The sequence below is a fragment of the Zosterops lateralis genome (genome assembly GCF_965231275.1).
Source record: "Zosterops lateralis genome assembly, chromosome: 15".
In the NCBI taxonomy this organism is placed as follows: domain Eukaryota; kingdom Metazoa; phylum Chordata; class Aves; order Passeriformes; family Zosteropidae; genus Zosterops; species Zosterops lateralis.
This window is the reverse complement of record NC_139775.1, coordinates 1,043,977-1,066,305: the sequence shown is the minus strand read 5'-3', so window position 1 is coordinate 1,066,305 and position 22,329 is coordinate 1,043,977. Positions and strand designations below refer to the sequence as shown.

Sequence of the window (22,329 nt, the reverse complement as noted above, 5' to 3'; positions counted from 1 at the left end):
GTTAATGATTAGTTTTGTTTTATTTTAGGTATTTCTCTCTTGTATTTAGCATACAAACAAGGTGATAGGTTTGTAAGAGCAGTGACTGGTTGGACAGCCAGGCCCTCCTCCCTCCCCAAATCCCTATGCCTCCATGAATGCTGCAGTATCCTTTTTCCAGACTGAATAACCACAAGCCAATGAAGGAATATGCTGTTTGCTTTTTTAATAAAGCAGTGGTGTGAGTGGTGTGAACAGCAGGGGTGCCGATTTCATGCTTCCCCGCTCTTGTAAACAGTGGAAAGGCAAAGAGGAGGAACTTACTCAATCACTGGATTATTCATTATGGATGAACATCTAACAGTGGCATAGCACATCCTTGACTGCAACAGAGCCACCGAACAGTGAGAGCCTCTGTGAGCCACAGTCAACAGTATCAGAGGCAAAGCTGATACTGCTGTTCATTTTACAGCTTTTCACTCTCACCTTGTGAGCTGTGGGTGTCTGACAGACCCTCTGGGTCCCAGGGACAGGTACCCACAGTGGGCTTATCCACCTGTGTGAGCAGGCATGGAGCTGCTTTTGGGCAGGTAGATACACCACCTGTCCCATCATTGTGTGTGCACCAGCCATGCAAACTTCTGCCTAATTTCCAAACTGGCCCTGAGAAATAATCTGGATCAGCCCTAAATCCAGAAGAATAAATGCAAGTGTTTCACAGAGTAGATCCTGCACACTCTGGATTTTCTAAACTTTAAACTTTCTGGGATGTTTCTCTTTTTTAAGCACAGGGCAGCTTAAAAATGGGACATTCAGGGCTCTCCCTGGAGTGAGACATTCCTGCTACATGGGATTCCTGGTGCCCAGACCCACATGCTGCACTGCCAGGACACCCCAGAACAAAGAGAATTCTCCCTGCACCTCTCTGAACTCAGCTGCAGCCAGGACTGTCTCAGGAGGATTTTCTTCAGTTAGGTCACATTATTGGTACTAGTCTCAAACACTTAAAATGATGGATTACATTGTCCAAAAATATGGTCTTGGAACTTGGCTTTAAAGCATTGCTGAGGCTATTTTTCCTTTCCTCTGGCTTCTGCACCTAAAGTAGGCTTTGAACTTCTCTCTGCAAGCACATTGATGAAGGGCAACTTCAAACAAGGTCAGAATGTGCACAGGTTCAGTGATCTTCAGAAGCCTGATTTTATCAAGGCACTGGCATCACCAGACATAGGAATTAAATCCTTAAAGCCAGAAACACTATTGTACCTTTTGGAGTCTGATTCCTAATGCCAATGGGGTTGAAGATGTCAATCTGGGCAGCAGTTTTCCCATTCCCTTCCTTGCATAAAGAATGATCCCTACACTACTCAATTCGACTACATATGATCCTACAACTTCCCTATGTTTATTCCAGACCATGAAGCTAAGCACTACCAGGAAAGGCTGCTTTAAAGACAGATACAAGTGTCCTCTTTATGAATAAGATCCATGAGACTTGTGTTTATCCCTCGAAAAGTGGATACTGCATAAATAAATCAAGACAGTAGAAGGAACCAATTGGATCCCCAGGCCTCTTCTGAAAGTGACGTGGGATCCTACAAATGATTCAGTTGTTTACAGGTCTTTGTGCTGTATAAAGCAGAAATTGGTGCAAATCTTTCCCTTTGCCCCAGGCAATGATGTAGGTGGGAAATAAACTCCTTGTACTGTCCGATTTCAAGCGGTTCAACAGGGCAGGACGAGAGGTGAACAGAGGATGGTTATTCTGGGTCAGGGACTGGGGTGGGCAGTAGGAATTGCTTCACTGGTGAAGTCCTCACCATTCCTTGTGTAATTAGCCACTTGTCTATGGGCTCCATGTCTGAGTTCCCACCTTTACCTCTCCTCTGTGTTGAGAACAGAAAGGTCCATAAAGAGAGAAACCACAGCAACAACCCGTGATAAAGTAATAAAACAGTTAAAAACTTCACATACACAGACACACACATACACACGGAGTTGCCTACAGTAGCTTCTGGCAGCAGCTGTGTCCCCCTCTGCCTGCCAGCTCTGTCCAAGGGGGGACAGATCTCACCCAGAATTCTGCACTTCCTACAGACAGTTCACAACATTTTAGCACTCCCTCCATGATGTCCTTTAAAAATAAAAATAATAATGAAATAAACCAATCACTGGCTAGTAGTGAGGCTGATGTTTGTCATCTTCTTAGAAGAAGGAAAAGTGAGGCTGTACAAACTTCTGCAGTCAGTGAGACTGCACTGGCAACTTCTGTGTCACACTGTGGAGTCCCCCTTGTTTATGAAGCTGTGGGTTGCAGCACACCCTGTTCATGTCCTTTACCCCAGCAGACAGACTGTGCCCTACACAGACAGCACAGCAGCTCTGTGATGGTGTTGAGTGTAGGGGAAGTCAGGGCAGTTTGCTGCAGTGTCCTGGCAGCCTTTCAAACTACCCCTCTTGAAAAGCACAGAGGTTAAAGGACTGCTGATGCATCCAGCTCCCCTGAGCAGGCTGCAGACTGCATGGCACAGCACCACAAACACTCTAAGATGGTTTTGTGTCCTTCAGCATCTCCTCCCTGAGCCAGGGTGGGATGCAGAGTCATCTCCAGCTCTGGAGGGGCTTTCTCAGGCTCGGCAGAGTGCAGTGGCTCCAGGCCAGAACTGGGTGAGCTCAGCAGAGAACCACTGGTGTGTTATGCACATCCACCCAGATACCTGCACACATGGGACACCTCTCCTGTCCCCATTAACACAGGTAATGGAGAGTCAGCTGCAATCTTTTATGTCTCATTTTATAAGGAAAAAAAAAAGGGGGGGGGGGGAAATCATTCCAATTTCATCTACTCTCTGTGTAACACCAGAGAATTGTTTCTTGGACACCTCTCCTCCCAGTTGTGATCATGCAACAACTCTGTGGCATGGACACCCCAAAAGCAATTCCCAACATGGAAAAGCAGTATTAAGAAAACAGTGTATTTTTAGCTCATCTTGTTTCCAGCTGCTAAATCACATTAAAAGACAGCTAATGCCACGTGATCAGCCTCCTCTCTGCAGACCATTCCAAGAATGACTACATTAGAAACATTGGATGTGCAGAATTCTACCACTGGACAACTGTGCTGGAACGAGACGTGTGTGAAGAATGTGTTGCAAAGCTTTTGGCTCCTCCCCAGAGCTATTCTTAAATTAGCTCTACTCAAATTAAAGCCTGTCTTTTCGTTTACTGAGCACTGCCAGTTTTTTGCTACACATGCTGGGGCTGGTAACTTTAGGAGAGTTTAATTTTTATTTCCTTTAAGAAGAGACACCCACAAGCCTCACAACAGTTGAGAAAAAATGTTTACCAATTACAGATTGACTGCGTTTCAAAACAAGCTCTTCTGATTACATGATATAGTCTCCAGGACCTTTGAAAAGAGGCTGAAAGTATCGACATCTCAGAGCCCCAAGTTCTACAACCCATAAGTCATTTACCCAAAAAAACTTTGACCCTCAGATGAGCTTAATCACAGCCCTTTGAACTGACAACACTTGGGGCAGAGTAGCAGCTCTGCCGGTGTGAATGACATGTTGTCTGCCGGTGTGAATGACATGTTGTGCTGGTGCCTAAAGCAGAACTGGCTGGGAACAAAAGTGTTAATAAATAAAGACATGACCCTGAGGCCACTGGGGAATACAGCCCCCTTGAGCAGATAAATGCAAACCCCTTGCATTTGGTTAGCCAGGAACAAAGAGCAGAACCTCAAATCCTTCCCCAGGTCCTGCCAATAACAGCTCAGTGATACTGGGTGCTTGGGATGTCACACAGGATTCAGGAATTCTTGTGAAGGAATATTTCTGCCCCTGCCTCCTCATGCTTCCCCTTTTCCCCCAGTACTGCTGCCATGAGTTTTTGTGGGGCTGAGTTCCAGGTGCTGGGTTATAAATTACCCTTCCTGCAGGACAGGGACAGGAAGAAGCAGGTAGATTTGTGGGGTGAGGGATGCTCTGTAAGAGCTGAGGCCCTGCTCCCACTGAATGATGGCCCAGGCAGGCAGGCAGGCAGGCAGGCAGGCAGCTGTGATCTGACCCCAGCTGGCTCCCAACACAAATTCTCCCTGGCTTGGAGCACAAGCTGCCAGGCATGCCAGCTGCCCAGAGCATTCCCACTTCATGTCATGAAAGAACCAGGGTGGGATCAGCCAAGGCAGGGGGAGGCAATTCTCCCGGGTGAGAGGCATGTGCACACTGCATTGGCTCTCCCATGCTACACTGGCTCTGCCGTGCTCCCTAGTGGTCATCACAGCCCAAAATTGGACTGGAAAAGGCTCTGAACTTGCTCCTGCCTCTAAAAACTTACACACAGCTGCATACAAAAGAGCAGCACAGTTTTAAAAAGCAAGGTGGTAGAAAGGGGTCAAGGGATGATCTGAAACCTCCTTCACTTCTGCCTTCACCGAGGGATGCAGACAAAGCTGCCCAAGCTCTCTCACCTGTGTTTTAAGTGCCAGCTGCTGTGAGGTGACAGCACATGGGGCTCTTCTGCCCACGCAAGAGAGCAAGAGCCTGCCCTGGGCAGACAGAGCAGGGTGCAAGCGAGGGCAGTTAGGGCAAAGAATGTGAAGCATTAAAAGTCTGCATCATTTTTCTCCCTGTAACTCACTCATGTATCCATGCACTTGAAGTAAAGTCTAGTAGATTAAGACTTTCATAAGCAAAATCAAACCAAGCCAATGCACATCAGTGTTCACAGGACATTCCCCATCTAATTCTTCTCAGGAGTGATTCCAGCCAAAGAGCTGGACTACCCAGACAAGCTGTAAGGACACAGGAGAATTTACCCACTATGATTCTGAAGTCTTTAAGACTGGAGTGCAGCATCTCTTTAGAGATCATTACTGAGCAAGTACTTGCTCCCAGACATCAATTTCAAAATAGCCATTACTACCATGTTGCTGGAATACAGAATGAGAAGCTCAGTCAAAGCAGCTGCCTCCAGCTTGGATTCCACGTGGATAACAAAGCCCAGAGCTGTGACCTACCCCTCCTGTGTTCTGTTTCCGAACATCCAGGGCAGATGCCAGTCCTTTGACAGCCTGTGGATCCTCGTATGTCACACTGCAACAAAAGAACAAACCACAGAACTAGAAAGAAAGCCCAGCAGTCACCCATGAGCAATCATGGAATCATAGGAAGGCCTGGGTTGGAAGGTAAAAAATCATCTCATTCCACCCTTGCCATGGGCAGGGACACCTTTCACTATCCCAGGCTGCTCCAAGCTCTGTCCAATCTGGCCTTGGACACTTCCAGGGATGGGGCAGCCACAGCTTCTCTGAGCAACCTGTACCAGTGCTTCACCACCCTCACAAGGAAGAATTTTTTCCCAATATTCAATCTATCCCTATTCTCTCAATTTGAAGCCATTTCCCTTTTTCCTGTCACTCCAGACCCTTGTAAATAGTCTCTCCTCATCTTTCTTGTAGGTTCCCTTCAGGTATTGGAATTAGGTCACGCCAATCCCTTCTCTTTTCCAGGCTGAAAAATCCCAATTCTCCCAGCCTTTCCTCACAGGAGAACAATACTCTGGATACCCCCATTTACTCCCCTGGAAACCAGAAACCACGTTCTTTTCTTTAACAAGACTTGGAGGGTACTGTTTGTACCCCAAGAAGAGGAGCTGGCTCTGTACAAAGGCCACCCATCAGTTTTGGAAAGCACCTTGAAGCAAAGAGAATAAGACCAGCATTATGAAAAGCAGGCAAAAAGGTCATGAGGCACCCTAAGAATGTTGAAGAGCAAGTGGAGGGACTGTGACAAGAGGCCTGACTGCAGATTATGTTTAGCAAAGATTTAGAGATGACATCTGGAAGCCTGACCTTGATGTGTGCATGGGGGGAGAGGCAGAGCAAGACTCGAAGAGAGATGAAATTATGCAACTGCAGTGAAGCAGACAAAGAAATGCACTGTTTACAGAGCTGTTAAAAGCTTCTTAAATTGCAATGCAAAAGGGACATGTAGCAGTCAGGGGACAGAGGCAGCAGCAGCATCTCGCAGAGCACAGTGGTGAACCATGAGCTGCAGCAGGCACAAACACGTGTCCATAGATCAGCTCCTGGGAGGGGTTGCCTGAGCAGGGGGAGCCCTCTCTCCTCCTCGTGCTGGCTTCTCCCAAGCTGTGAGCACAGCCCCCAGAGCTCTCACACCCAGAGCTGTCACCTACATACCACAGCATGTCACACTCATGCCTTTCCTCCTCCCTGCTGCTCCATTTATACAGTGCACAATCCAAGGAAGATAATGCAATCCTCCCTTGTGAAATCATGGATGATCCGTGCTCCTTGTTCCATTAGGTATGGTGTGGGAAGAGTAGTTTTGTGCTTCATTTAGCACAAGAGACAGAGGGACCTCGATTACATCTCTCCTGCAATGCATCTCCTCTCTAACTGTACATTAAGGCTCCCAGCCCAAAATCTCCAGTGGTGGCTTATCCCTCTACATTACAGTATTTCTTCTCAGCACTCATACCACAGCTGAGGCAGTACCAATATTGATAATTGCAAATAACAGAGTCCAATATATTCATTGGCTCAAGTTTTCTAAATTTTTGATAAACTATTTAACAGCATTTCTTAGCTTGAGACAAGATACTGATGATGTTCTGACTGCTGGTAGCCACTGTTTCCCCTAAAATCTGAAGCCAGGAGGCAAGATATAATACATGAAATAAAAATACCTGACTGTGTCTTTTGTTAAATATCATTTGACAGAGATCAAAGGATTTCTTAATAACTGCATAGATTTATTTTACATTAAAATAATTTGACCTCTTAAATGCCCTTGAAAGTGCCAGATTTGCAGCTCTAGAGACACAAGCCCTGTGCATTTAAACAAATTAGGGGTAGCTTGGAGCCAGGCAAGCTACACTGCCTTGACAGCCTGTGAGAGTCTGACTGGGCCAAAAGGAGAGTTAACTAGATGGTAATTCTGTTTCCAAGCCTTTGATGACAGTAATTCAGTCACCAAAGTACATCCATGACCTTCAGGTGAAGGACCTCTCTGTTCCTGTATCTCAAACACGGGTGGATGGGATGACAAGCCTTTAGGAGAAGGCAGAAGTACAGGCAAGCACACTTCCAAATTTCCACTGAGCTCATTAACTAAGACAGTCAATACCCAGCCAGCCTGCTCTGTCCAGCAGCAGGAACTTCTCCACTTGCTCATATTAACCAAAAGGATAGGGATTGGATTAAAAGCACAGAAACATACACCAAAACTACTTTTTCAGTCTTAAGCCAAGAAGTTTCAGATTTATGGCCTTAGAAAACAGCAGTGCAATGACTCAGAGTTAAAGACAAACTCCAACTTACTTCTTTCTCTGCTCAGCCAAGGAGCTGCCTCTTGTCTGTGCAAACATGTCAAAGTCATCACGAGGATTACTGTGCTGGAGGGAGCTGAGTGTGCCACTGACACTGTTGGTGCCCAAGTCTGCAACAAGAAGAGAAAAAATAGTGAACCAATGAAATAACAAACCCTATGCAAACACCATCATCATTAACAGCTGCAGCACTGAGGACAGTTTTGTACAAAAAGGCTGGAAGATACAAATGATGTATTCTTAAAAGAAAAATGTAGACATTACCTAGGTCATCCTGGAAACACCACTCTGTAAATGCTCCTCATCAAGAAGCCAGCATTTGGGAATTGGTGTGAACCTGCTGCCAATATCCTGAGATATTTACTGGTCACTAACACAGTCCAAAGTTTTGGGCATGGGCAGCAGTTTTCTCCACAATGTTTTCTCTCAGTTACTAACTGTGAAACCAACACTATCAAACAAAGGGATGTGGTATTGGTGCAGTGCTGAAAGAGGTGGAGAACCTTCAGTCAAACTCAGTGATCCAATCACACAATCTTTGGTTTGATTTAATGTAAACCACCTAAGAGTTTCATAAAACTTTTCACCCAAAGGTTTCAAATATTATTTGTAGAGGGGAAATCAAGAACATTCACCAGGCTGATTTCAGAGAGAACTGTAACTGAGAAATAGAAGTAGTAGTAAAAGCTCTGCCATGAACAACAACCTGCACCCTTCCCATTAGTCTTCCCTCTGATTAATAAATCCCTCCCTTTGTGCCAGGCTGGTTCTCAATTTGCAGATTGCCACAGTGCAGGAGAGTGGGAATGCCTCATGTAAGCCAAATATCCAAGCCTTTTGGAGGCCACATGGCAGCATTAATAAGTAGTGGAGACCATGATCTAGATCAGGCACTCACCAAGCCCTGCAAGCTGTGAAGAAAGTGAAGATGGAGGTGCTGAGTTTCCGACCATTGGGCTCACCACAGCTGGAGAGCCAGGACCCAAATCTATTAAATTATCTTCTGTCACCTCATTCAGTACCTGTCAGGAGACAAGAAACACAGAAGTTACACATGCCAGAAATTTCTTCTTGCAGTACAACATTAAACATCACAATTTTCCACATTAAATATAAACTGTTTACAGAAACAAAACTTATTTGTTGTGACTGAAATGTCAATACAGTGTCTTTGCTGAAGTTTGCATCACACTGCAGAAGTGGTAAAGCAAAGCAAACAGAGGAAATGGTTATGAATGCAGAATAGAAAATGTAATAGAAGTACAGATTCATCATGAACTCAGACCTTGAACACTATAACACAACTACAAAAGAGTTTTCATTTAAAGAATAATTAGAACTCTTCAGCTTGGAAAGGGGTGGCTTAAATAGGAGACGACAGTGGTTCCTAAAATTATGAATGACGTGAAGAAAATTAACCTGAACAGTGGTATTGTAAGACACAATGAAGAAAAATTAGGTGAGGCAAACAAAAATCATTAAGTGACTTGATCAAATGTAAACAAAATATTTGTTATATATAAATGCAAAATAAATATGTAAAAATGTATAGTGAAACTGTGGAACTTATTGCTTAAGGACATTGTGAACTCCTAAAGTCCACACGGACTCAAAAGCAATCAAAAAAGTTAATAGAGGAATGAAAATCCATCAAGGATTGTAAACACAGAGATGTTTTAGTGTGAAGTGACTTCCTGAGCTAAAAGTTGTCTCTTGGGGTTTGCCACATTCTTACTTTTCCTAGCATCCACCATTAGCCAGTAGAGGCAGGACAAAGGGCTGGGCAGGTAAAAGGTGTGAGCTGCTGAGAGAAACAGTGGAATGAGGTACTTACTCCATTGCTGGTGTTCTGTGTTGAGCGTCCCGATCTGTATCGTTCAAATCTGTTTAGGAAAAATGAAAAAAACCAAACCAAAACCCAACATGGATTATCAAAGCCACCAATAAATAATAAAAAAATATAAGTTTATAACCAAGCCATGACATGCCTGCCACTGAACTTAATTTTCTTTGACTCCAAAGGGAAACTTGAAAGCTTTAACTCCAAGCCAGGACAAAGGGAGGATTGCTGAGAAGTTGCACTCTTGGCAAAGGTGGATTTTAGGTTGACTAATCCGATCTTGCAGCACGAACATGCTTGAAAAACACTGCAGGATTTGTCTTTTGGTTTGGGGGGGGGAGGGGTTTAATCATTAAGTGCTTTGTGACAGACTGTTGTGTGAGCCAAGGGATAGGACGAACTGCAGCAAGATTGATGCTCACAGCTCAACAAGCCAAGCAGCACAGCTCATCTCACTCCCACTTAGCAGCTCCCTCTTGCTGCAATAACATAAATGAGGAGCCATATGTGTGTGGCACAGCCCAAACGTGGCACAAGGGACAATGAACAGCAGATTCACTGCTTAAAACATCCTGAGTGGACTCAAAGATGGTCACAATGCTCAAATAGGTTGGTACTTTCCAACGAGGAAAAGTAATGATGTTGGATAAAACCGTCATACTTCTAAGGAGAAGAAGTGTAGATAGTCAAGCTCTGATCTTTCTTTACTCTGTGCATCTGGGGTCACAAACCTAAACCCAGCTTTCATGAAAGTTTTCAAGGCCAGACTGGATGGAACTTTGAGCAACCTGGTCTAGTGGAAGTTTCCCTCACTCTTGGCAGCAGGGTGGGATTAGATGAGTTTTGAGGTCCCTTCCAACCCAAACGATTCTGTGATTCTATGAACTCAAAACAGCAGTGAAACTACCTGCTCCCATGGCCTGTCTGAGGCCAGTCTGAACTCCTTCCTTACCAAGGCAAAGCACCATGATTTCTTGGAGGTTTGAATTTTTCAAAGTAGTTTCAGAAGCAGTCTCTCTTTCCAGCAAAAAGCCCATAATATTCATATAATCCTCTGGGTTTTCTCCCAGATGGACAAAATACAACAGGGAATGTCAACCAAACTAAAATGTTTTCTTAATGCAACAGAAGAAAACACAGACTTAAAAGGCAACAAAACCAAATTCAGGCCCAAATTTCAATTTTAGGAAGCAGTGGGTGTTTGCTATTACTGGAAATCCAACTCCCTTTGCTGGAAACCTAAGACACCTCCCACCTCATTTCTCACCAAAAGGCTTCTGTTCATTTACATCCCAAGGCTTCACAGCAAAGGCCAGAACTCCTGCTTGAGTCACTGACGGAGCTTGGTCCCTGTGCTAGAAATCAGCATGATGGATGTGGAGCTTTTGGAATAGTAGAGGAGGAACTGGAATTTACTGAATGCTCAGACCAGTGCAGCTATTCCAGCACAAACAGCTTGCTAACATCACTCAGCTCCCCTTTCATGAATAATGACTACAAACACATCAGCCACAGTCAGCAAAGTTGCAGATGGGGGGAAATAGAAAAAATATTAAGGGTGACCAGGCTAAACCTCAGTGATAGTTGCACTCTGCCACTTGTGCATGAAACACACACCATTTCACACAAAAAGCCAGCGTTCCTTTCAGAGTTTGCCCTATCTCCTCTGAACGAGGAAATCAAAGGCAAAATCGAGGGCACCGAGTCGTCTTTGCAGCCTTTGCCGTGACAGCACAAATTCACAGATCTGGAGTATAATTTATTTTTAAAGGCTTGAGAAACAAAGCCCTGTGCTAAGAGCAAGAAACAAAGGGAACTCTTTAGTGCCTAGCTCCCCAGGCCTGTCATTAAGGGGAAGATTAAACTTTCCCAAGACTGCAGCATCACGTGTCACCTCCTGCAGCAGATGTGCCTGACAGCGCCTTTGTCTGACATGTCAAAAGTCTTGTGCCCCAAGTCCTGTCCCTGGGGATGATTCCTGCAGACCAGCTCTTCGAAACATTAGCCCTGCATAAGACAGGTTTTTTTTCTTTTTCAAGATTTTAAGTGTTACTTAAAAACAAACCCTTTGCATGCACGATGCTCCCGCCCACCTCAGGCAGCTCCCCTTGCACCAGCATTGGGACTGGAAAGCTCAGAGATCAGAGGGCAGAGAGAGTTCACAGGAGCCTCCCTAAGCCAGGAAGCGGTACAGAGATTTGTGCAGAGCCTGGGCCAGCAGGGGAACTAGTGACTGTGGCTGTGCTATTTTTGGTCCCAAGTCCCCACACCTGTACAACCCTGCACAACAGAGACTTGTAGACTCAAGCCTCTGCATTCAGAACGTTTTCTTAAGGTTGTCTTGTATTTTATGGTATGCCTCACAAAAGTTCAATGCATAGTACAAAAAAAAAAAATCATAGTATAAAAAGAATCAACTGAAACAGGAATGTTACCATAAAAGGCCATAAAAACACTGTGTAAATGGTTCCTGTGGTTTGGTTCTCTGTGTGATGTTGGACCCTTGGCCCAGAAGCCCAATTTCACCAACTGACCTATTTTACTCTTAAGTGAAAACCCTGAATGAATGTAAATGGTTGCTGTGAGAGCTGCCCCACCTTTCATATCGGAGGAAGACGTTATTTAAATCATCATTCACGTGCAGCAGCTCCTCTGTGACTTCTTCATTGGACACTCGTGAGATAAGCTCCACAATTCTCTGCTGCATGGCTCTGCAGGTTCGGTTCAGTTCCTAGGAGGAATGCATTGTGCACACACAGTCTGATAAGCAACAAGCAATAAGTAGATTTAGTTGAGCTCAGTTCACAGCCAAACATATCCCCCAGCTGAGAAACACTAAGACAAGTTTATCTTTGCATGATTAAATGTCACCCAAAAGCACATCTAATCAAACGCCCTTCAAGAGATGATGGCATAAAACCTTGAGAGCCTATTCACAATTCAACTTCCTGATTCTTCTTTAACTCTTGAGCACTTCAGAAAATAAATATCAGTATTTTAGTCATCTGTTTTAAGAATAAAACATGTTAATACAACAGCTTCCGAGAAGAGAGTTTTCAAGGAAAAATTCAATCTGCTCTTTTTGGCAGTGTCATCCTTAAAAACTAAATTATGTGGATGGTGGAATGTGGGGGAAAAAAGGTTCATCAGGGCTATCACAAGTACTAAATGTGTGCTAGGATGAGAAGTGTTGGCAACGCAGAACTTACTAGCTACAGAGAACATGATGAGGGTAAAGACAAACCAAGGAGCAGGAGCATGAAAAGGTGAGTGTTCCACACACCCTCCAGCACTGAGACACACAGAAATGTTCCCTTCCACTGAGCAAATGCACAGACAAGAGTCTGCACAAAGGCAATGGGGAATTTCACAAGAACATTTTAAGGAATGCAAAGCGAGGGCATTTATTTTAGAAAACTCTCATCAAGAAATCTAGATTTCAGTTTGCCTAGACCAGGAGTTCTCATGCTTCTAGGATGTCTCTTGCATTACCAATTACTGAGCAGAATTCTGTAGTCCTGAAAGGCCTCAAGACCAAAGGTCAAACTGGTCTGCTGAGGAGAACTGCAAGAAGAAATGTGACATATGGCAAGGTGCCTCTTATCAGGCCAATGGTTTTACTTCAATAAGCACTGACATTCCAGCTAAAGCATGTCCCTCTGTCATCTTCCAGTCCTCCCAGCTCCACTTCACAGCAAAAATTCAGCACTAAACAAGGATGACTTGTTGGTACACAACCTTCAGGATGAAAGCAAAAATGTGTTTGTTTTCCTTGCATGGTCTGACATCCTAAGCTCTGGATAAATTTCACCTAGTGCAATCCAGCTGCCTTAACAGCTTGAGGAATGTGTTCTCCAATGTCAGTTTTGATCCCATCACTTTCGAAGCAGATTGTGACATTTCAGAGGTTTGTTTGCTGCCTTTTTGAGAGGGCTGACAGTACCTATCTATTCTGCTAAGAGCTGGCTCTCTCACAAGCTGTTTACATTTGATTGTTGGAGAAAATGTCAGGAATTATTTAAGGAGGAGGGCTATATAAACCTCAAAGGAAGGAGTCCTTGCATGCAGCACCCAGCTTACAGCTCTCAAAAGACTAACCATCCTTTGTGATCAGAAATGGGTTCTCTCCAGCTCCGTGATTCAGATTTAGGCTGCATCAGTCACAGAAGGGAACCAGCTAGAACAAAGAATCGTTGCTGTCACTCCATTTTATGATCAAGTTCTTTCACCTTAAAGCTGTGCTCTAAGGTTACACTGTCAAGATGCTGATGGTTGTTTCTCGGTGTAAGCAAACTGTTTGATTTCGGCCTGTCATGGTTTCCTGGAAGCTGCTTTTGTTTTGAGCAGTTCGACCCAAATGGGCAGTGACTGAAAGGCCCTTTATTGCAAAGCCTCTCATCAGCTGCCATGATGGCTCCGAGACAAACAGACAATGCTACTGCATGGGAGAGACCAGTTTTTGGATGGATTTCAAACTCTGATTTATCACAGAGAGCAATTCCCTGCCTTCACCCGAACGGATTGCTCCGGGAGCCCATCCTCCCCACTGGAGGATCAAAACAGAAGGCTATTTCTGAAGCTGTGGAAAGGCCAATCCCACATTAAGGACAGCAGCTGGAATGTCAGATCACAATGTTCCTCATCTGTGCTCCTCATCTGTGGGACACTGTGACTTTCCTCAGCCAAAAGGCCACCCCACCACCACTGGCCTTGGGAAACAGGAGTGAAACCTGAGACACGAGCTCGATTTATACTGTTTTTTCCTCTTGAGATGCATAGTGCTGCCCTGGATTGAGATTTTCCAGCAAAGAAATCGCCCCTGATTACCCAGTCTAGCCCTCTGGACACCACGGAATTTCACCTGAGCACCTGCCTTAAGACACCACACCCTCAGGAAAACACATCTTCTGGAAAGACAATTACTTCATAGATAAGATTTCAAGTGGCAGAGAATCCACAGACCCTTAGCATTATTTAATCCAGATGGAAATATGGAGAATTTTTTTCCTGCATGATGACTGGGAATGTTTTGACACTGTACAAGTGGTGATGGGAAGTGTAAAAGAAGCAGGAATGCTCAGGGCTTACAGAACCTGTGGCAATTCTAAAGCTGCTCAGTGGTAAAGGAGACCTGATAGTCAACATTGGGAAAAATTTCTAGCTACACAAAGAGGAAAGCATTGCAACAAGTTTCAAGGGAAGTCATGAAATCCTTGTCACTGGAAACTTTAACAAATGAAGAAAATCAAGTGATGGCACTTGCCAGGGTCAGGCACAGCTCACATCCATTATGAATCCAAGCATGGGCTGTGAAGTGAGCTACAACAAAACACACCCCCCAGAGAAACACTAGCACAGAAGGGATCAGAATCATATTTTCTAGGAAACTTACCTGGAGTAACTCAAGGTCTGAGGAATCCTCTTGTCCAGGTACCATTTCTGTCAGCATTTCAGACATCACTTTTGTATTCCCACGAACAATATCCAGCTCACTGCGCAGCCGGGCAATCTAAATTGGGGTAACAAGACAGCAAAACACTGCATAATCTTTTGGTTTAAGCAGTTCATTTTCAAGAACTGACTTTGAGATATCTCTGGTTCTGTCTGACTTGATATCTCAGGCTCCAGACATTCTAGCAGGAAAAAAACAAAAAAGATAAAAAGTTTACCCAGGAGAAAAGGAAGAGAAAAAGAAAAGAATTATCATCACAAACCCAGATGTGCTGTGCCTGTGTGGAAGGGAAGCAATTGCATACAGCACCTAAAGCCAGACCTTGGCTGTGGTGCCTCACTCCAGTGTGGGGAAAGATGCACATATTTTAAGTAGAATCTGTGGCTCTGAAGTTATCATTTTACAGGGAGAAAAGAAAACCCTGTATTAGGACATTTGCAAGGGCTTGACTTCCTGCATCTGCAAGACATTCTGTGTCTTGAAAGGCGAGGGGTTAATGGGAATAACTGCTAAAATATTGCTGAGGTGGCTGGACCAGCAGATTGCGCTGCCATTACCAGGCCACAGACACACATCCAAAGCCCAGATTTTACAGTATAACAGGAAAAAAAGATTACTAAGTAGAGCCAGACTTAAAGACAAAGTCCAAAGAGTTAAAATGAAAGTTCCTCTGCAAATTAATTTCTGATTTTATTTGTTGAAAGAGTCTCACTCGAAAGAATCAACATGCCAATACCTGTTCAGAATTAGCAGTGATGGGACCAGTCACATTCAAGGCTGGGGCCTGAGGAGCAGAATACGCCGTTGGAGAGGACGAAGAGTAAGAACTGGTGCTCATCCTTTGCTGAGACTGGGAATTGTGCATATTTGCTGCAGGATCAACTTCAGGAACACTCTGCCACATCAGAAAGACAGGAGTTCAAAAGCTGAGCTGGGACAGCACATGCTTTGTCAGCAACCTCAGGCCAAACAGGCTCAAATATAGAACATAATTGCACCTTGTGGGAAAGGTCAGTGCAGCTGCTAGAAAAGACTGGCAGCTCCAAAAATCTTCCATGTTCATGTCTTTTGACCCAACCCACAAGCATTTAAGTCCATTTACTTTTACAAGAAAAGTGAGAAGCGAAATAAAAACAAGAGCCAAAGAGAAGTAATTATAAATTAAACTAGGAATTAAGTTGCAGGCTTCCAAAAAATAATGTGATACATAGATACTGAATTTAATTAACCTTGACACAAGAATTGTAATCTCTCAGTCCTTGATCACTTGCATTTGCCGCTTCAAAGATTCATTAACTTCAGTTTTCAGAGTGAATAATCAGAACACCTGTGATCATTAAGTTACTTCCAAGCAGCAGTTCTGTCAACTTTCCAGACCTAACTTTCCAGAGGTGCAGAATTCTCACATTACCGTGGGATCAGAGAGATTCAGAATCAGTCCACCCCTAAGAGACAGGCAGACCTTGGCTCAGGGTTATCACCAACAGAAGCAACCACACTTTTGAGCAAAAGAAGTAAATCCCAAGCATAAATCCTGCTGGGCTCTCTTTGAACAAATTAGTTGTATTTGTTTGGTGGTTTTATGGTGCAAGATTAAATGTTACAAACTCTTTCCCTCTTCTCAGATTGATGATTGACTCAAGGGAGGAGATAGCTTATCAGTCTGTATTATGCCTCTCTTACATGCCCTTTCACTATTAAAATGTCCTTCCAGGAGCGAGAAAATGAGCCAAATTCAGAGAAATGGGAGGGGAAAAACAAGTAGTTATCCAACTATTTAGAAATCCTGGGAAAACACCTTCAAAATTGCAAAGCTGCAGCTTACCCTCTGTGGCGTGTGTATTGGAGACAGAGCATCAAGATCTGCCATGGGAAACTCAATGCCTTTCCTCTTGAGTTCTTCATAAATATGCACTACTCCAGTTAAATCGGGGCTACTTCGGAAGGCATCAGCCCAAGCCTGGAAAACACGAGGGATTATCCATAAACCTTCCAAATGAAGCTCCAGCCCCACCCTGACCTCAGATACTGACTGTAAAAGCTTTCATGGATTTCAGCTTCAAAGGAAAGCTGGAATCATCAGACCTGGTCTAAAAGGTCCTGTAAATATTGAGACAGTCACCTATACTTTTTATTCAGATGTAGACAGAAACCCAGTGCAGAGTAGCTGTGAGTAGCCCCTGACATCATCAAAATCTGTGAACATACATGAAAGTCCTTCCTATCTCCTCTCCTCAGCAGTGATTGATGCTGATCTTTTCTGGCATATTGTACAGCAGAAGACCCACCAGAAAAGGTCTGTGTTAAAGATTCAACAGATCTAACCAAAATTCACAGAGCTGTAAAATCATCTTGAGTAATCTCCATTCACTTTGTGAAACATCCTCATTTGTTGCCAAAGGAAAAACACAGCCATCAAGTTCTCTTCAGTATTTTATTTGGACCAGACTTAAAAATAAAAAAAGGCCCTTTCTGAGGTTCTTGTCTTGTGAAAGAGACAGTCCCCTGAGCAGCAGAACTAACGAGGCCTGGGTTCTGACAGAGCATATCCAACACTCAGACACCCCAGTCTGGCACAAAGGGTGAGTTTAAAAGAGAGAAATTCCCACAGCCAGAACATTCATAATATCTCTCCTGCATGAATTCTCTGGTGTCTAAAAAGACTTCAATTCACATTTGAGCTCTTCCTTCAGTGGGAGTACTAAGTGCTTCTCTTGGCTAGCCAGCCTCCTGCACTTACGAAGCTGCTGGGAGCACAGTGTGCTGAAAGCCTCAACCCCTTCACTTGTGTTGGAAATTAGCCAAATATTAAAAATATAGAGGAAGGAAAAACAGAAATATTATGACTCAATTAAAAAATGAAGCATTCCACAAACCCCCACGTGTGTGGAGCAGAGTATCAGTGTGCTGGATCCAGAACTACTGTGAGACGCGTGTGTGGGCTCTGAACTTAATTCATTTACTCATCACTTTTACACTAGTTCTTTGACTTTTTTTTAATTTAAAAGCTCTTTGAACCATTTTTTTATATTTGAGAGGACAGAAATCCAAGATAGCAAAGTAAACTAAGAAATAATACTCATTTTTAACTTGCTTTCCTATCCTGCTCAATTCTAAGAAAGAGCATTTCCTACCATCTGTGCCCAGGAGACAATCCATTATCAGGTGCAAGCAGACAATCTTGGGTTTTCTTCTCAGCTTTTTTAAGAGTAAATTAACTGCATCAACTGTTCTGATGCAATGCAAGTCCAAACAGCCCTGCTTGAGCCAGAGAAAACAGCTCTGACAGCACACAGCCATTGTTTCCTTGGAACTGACTTTCCAAAACATCCCCAGTTCTGATGGAGACTTTGACTGCACAAGTAACTCCACCTTTGCCATTTCACTGCCTTTTCAATTTACATCAGAAGCCATCTCAATGATGCTTCTACATAATGGTGTTCACCACTTCAACTCTATTTGCAAGCAAAAGTGAAAAGTGTTAGGCAAGGGGATGTTCTATATAATAATCATCACTCAAAAGAAACTTAAGAGGCAAAAATATGCTGCATTCTGCCCCCAGTTTTAATGAAGCTTGTTTGTCCAGGAGGATGTACTAATGCATCCCCTCTTTCATTGGCTTCCCATGGATTTTGCAAAAAGATCTCATTTCATCTGCACTCTACCTTTTAAAAATATTCTCTCTTCTGCAGTTCTCTTCCCTGGAGAAAGGAGACACTTTCATTTGTATTCTTCTTTGCCTGAGCTGGGAGCATTATCTACATTAGCATACCTCAGAGGTCACAAGCAGGACAGGCGCTATTGTCCAAAGTGCTGTCTACACACATTGTAAGACAATCCCTGTCCTAAACAGCTTACAATCCACCTAGGCAGCTGCAATATTAGCTCTGTTTTATGGATAAGGAGCTACACTAGAGTTAGGAGACCTGCCCATTGTCCAAACACATGTAGGACAGAGGGGAGAATGAATTCAGAGCTTCTAAAACTTTGGGCCTTCAGGAGAAATATTCAGATACTTCAGGATAAATCCCACTTGGCTCCTCAGTGTGCCCAAACAGGTCACTTAAATACCACTGTCAATCCAGCCCCTAAATCTGGGACCATCCCAGTGTTTGGACACTGGGTGACAGGCAAGCTCTTACCAGGGGCACAGCAACAAGGAATATTTCCAAGGCCTCCCCTAGCAAGGTGAAGAACGAAGGCTAAGCACAACATAACTTATGCTAATTCATGTTCACTGGGAAACAGGTTGAGAAAGTGAGACATAAGGTGCTCAACATCTCAAAACAAGTCTCTAGATAAGAAATTGATGACAGCTTTATCTACCCTTGTTATGGAAAAGCCCATGAATACCATAGCTGTGTGGCTGAAGACATACTGTTTATACAGTTCTCTTCCATGCTTCCATGTCTGGGCTATTAATCCTCTCATTTCTGTTCTTATTAATTCCCTGATATCAAATTGGATATAGAAAGGGATACAGACAATGTTGGTGGGGCAGAGCTGACATCATTCCTCTGGGACAGGGTTAACTCCAACCCCAGGGAGCACAGCCTAAGTTGAGTGAAGCTGTCACAGGGTATTTTGGGAGTGTGTGTCCATAGGGCACGTGGAATGAGTGACTGCAATCACTCTTCCAAACTTGTCAGGCAATCTGGAAAACAAAGTCCCTTACCACCTCCAGCTAAAGAGACATGAACAGAACCCACCCACAGGCAACCTTCATAATTTTCAGGCTTTTCATATCAAAAGGCATTTAGTACCCAGAGTGAGGCTTTTAGCTCTACGGCAGTAAGTCTCCTCAGATAAAGCTCTGTTTAATACACTGAGGCAATGACTGTGGCTTTCTGATTATGTTACAAACGCTCCCATCTTAGCTGCATTCACGACTGGGAATCCATTTAAACTCAGAGCCCAGTAAAACCAACATTCCCTAAAACAATATGGAAATACAGCTGGTTTGTCTTTATGGGACAGTTTTTAACCTCGTCTCCTGGTCACTGCCTGTATCCACTCTTCCATCAAAGCAGGCAGAAAGCTGAGGGCTCAGTCAGATGCACAAGAATTGCTTTTAATAATTTCATTAATTTTATACTATTTTTTAAAAAAGCCATAAAATCATAAACTAGAAATAAAGGGACCCCCACAGACCTGATGCAATGCCCACTAATTCCACCACGCTATCTATTTCCTGTTCAAAAATCACTTATTTACCTTGTCACGCTCTAAGGATGCCCTATCCCTGTACCCAAATAAGAAATAAAGCAGCAGAAATCCAAGTGCATGCTTTGCCATAAAAATCAGAAGCATATCTGGCAAATGATGCTGCGCATTTGTAAATACCTCCCCACAAGGAACACTGCAGCAGGTTTATATCATTTTAAATACGCAGTGTCTTTTAGTCTCTGGTGTATGCAGTAGCCTGTGGAAGCTTAGTGATAAAGCTTCCTATAATTGTCAGATTTCCTCCAGGCAGGCACCAATGTTTTCTCATGTGTGGCTAATGGTTTGTGGAATTAACACGGCTGTTTATTGTTGTGCAGCACAGAAGGAGAAGTGGCAGACAGGCCCATGTCTGAACTTCTCACTGCAGGCAAGGATCTGACAGCACACTTTTACTGCACAATAACCAGAGAAAAGACACCAAAACCATTTTAATTCCTATATGGTCATTTACTTTTCTATAACCATCTTTGAAAGGAATGCAAAATGCTTTCAAATGGAGGGAAACAGCTCCATTTTCTGGTCAGGGAAACAGACACAGAAAGGCAAGTGTTCAGCAGCTGACACCAAAAGCACAGTCCTCTGAAATCTCCTGGCCTCAGATGACAAGCCATTCGCCAAGGGAAGCCTCCAGCTTCTAGATATGACTGTTAAATTGCAAAAACATCCATTTATCTTTTATTAAACCCTCCTGTTTCAGAGTGGTGCCTCTCTAACTAGAATCCAGACAGCTCTCCCTGGATAAAATATCTATGTGTGTACATGTCTGCTATTTCACACCAATCTGGATATATTGTTTGAGTTTATATATAAAAAACTTGCCACATTTTTAACGATGACAGCATCTTTAGTGAGGCGTAGCATCCAAGCAGACAGCCCTTATTTCAGGCAGCAACATATGGAGGCAGAGGCAAGCTGTGTACCTGAATCAGTGCTAGGACTTTATCCTGTACTATAGTGGGGGGGTTGTTCTTAGGTGAGATGATTTTCACCAGAACGCCATCAATGAAGTCACGGTTTGCTACCAAGACGTGGAAGCGATGGCCACAGTTCTTCACACAGGTCTCCAACACCTACACACACAAAAAACCAAACATTCATTGTTGGAGCGGAGCTTGATCACACGCACAGCACCTGATTTTATAATTTGGTTTAGATTTTTTGATGGGAGGATGAGAAGATAGAGGAAAGATTACACTTGTGCTCTTACTACTTCTCTTCTTCCTCAGTTTTGCCAAAAATCTTCTTCTCTACACACACATTCAGCTGTACCTAACCCACTGTTAACATATTGGGCATTTTTGTGATCCACCTTTCCTATTTTCAAGGTAAAGAAATAGAAAGTTTCTTCATCTTCAAAGCAGAACTTTCTAGCCAGTGCAGCTGAACAGCCAAGTACACAGCAGCACATCAGGAGCAGGTAAGACAGAGGACATCCTGTCACAGTGAGATATTACCATGCTGTGCCACTCCACCATTTTCTCTGTGCCTGGAACACAGCTGGACCCAGTTGCTCCGAGCTATAAGCCACGTTTTAGAGTTGGGAATTCAGGTGAATGATCTTCACTCATTCAAAACACTCCCCTGTGAATGCTCTGACAGGTTATACTTTGACACATTTTCCCCCTGCAACCAAGCTGGAGGCACCTTCCACTTGCCATTCAACTGCCATGGAAGAACAGCTGTTGATTTCTCTCTGAAGAACATGATTAGCATGGAGATAAATCCAATGCGTCACTTCTCCTTACAGCCATGCCTAATAACCACTGTGACTCTGTACAGAGGACTCTGTAATTACTCTCCTCCTTCAGCTACTTTCATCGGCCATGATGACACGGGCTCATTCCTGATGGATTTTGCTCTTTCCTGCACAATGGATAATCTCATGGTTTGGACTTTGGTAATCTGTCAAAATGACAATCCAGGATAGGAAATGGCAAGAAGACAGAAAGTATGGTTATGCTTCGTCAGGGAGATGCAACAAGAGCTCTGTGAAAGAATCATACAGATCACCTCCCCACAGTGGGATAACTGGATCTAGTTACTGCCAGAGCCAGCCCAGCACCCCACTCAGGAGGGCTGCACTACCCAGGAAACCTCCAGCTAAAGCCATCAGCAGGAAAGGTCACTACTAAATTATCCCACACCTTAGCAGTGCTGCCTAAATGCACAGAATATAATTTACAATTTATTGAGTGAAATTAGATCAGCAGAAATTGATGTGTTGTCTCCTACAGAGATTCATTCACAAGGGAAATTGTGCATCAGATACTTATGAAGCTGAAAATATGGCAAGTTCATCATCCTCACTTTCAGATCTGCCCACAGCTGTTGCCTTGGAGTGGAGGAATGGTTGGACACAGGGAAATAAGAGTAGAAGGGAAAACCTCTAAGAGTAACAGACCCATTTGAATCACATTAACCTTCCTCAGTCAGTACTTGGGATGAATAAGAGCCACGAAAAGAAGCAGAAATCAAT

At 43.7% G+C, this 22,329-nt stretch overlaps 1 protein-coding gene across 3 annotated transcripts in view; it reads right to left on the bottom strand.

Moving 5' to 3' along the window:
* TOM1L2 (target of myb1 like 2 membrane trafficking protein) overlaps positions 1–22,329 on the bottom strand; it is a 56,724-nt gene that overhangs the window by 14,207 nt on the left and 20,188 nt on the right. For 2 of the 3 annotated variants that reach the window (XM_083872521.1, XM_083872522.1), the window contains exons 4-12: positions 20,774–20,923; positions 16,453–16,587; positions 15,364–15,522; positions 14,568–14,684; positions 11,773–11,906; positions 9,170–9,218; positions 8,234–8,357; positions 7,328–7,445; positions 5,003–5,078 (exon numbers count right to left, since the gene is read on the bottom strand). In XM_083872521.1, coding sequence (XP_083728647.1) covers positions 5,003–5,078; positions 7,328–7,445; positions 8,234–8,357; positions 9,170–9,218; positions 11,773–11,906; positions 14,568–14,684; positions 15,364–15,522; positions 16,453–16,587; positions 20,774–20,923 — 1,062 coding nt within the window. Of the gene's footprint in view, positions 1–1,799; positions 1,887–5,002; positions 5,079–7,327; positions 7,446–8,233; positions 8,358–9,169; positions 9,219–11,772; positions 11,907–14,567; positions 14,685–15,363; positions 15,523–16,452; positions 16,588–20,773; positions 20,924–22,329 lie in introns of all 3 variants that reach the window. The other variant, XM_083872523.1, reaches the window with a different exon arrangement.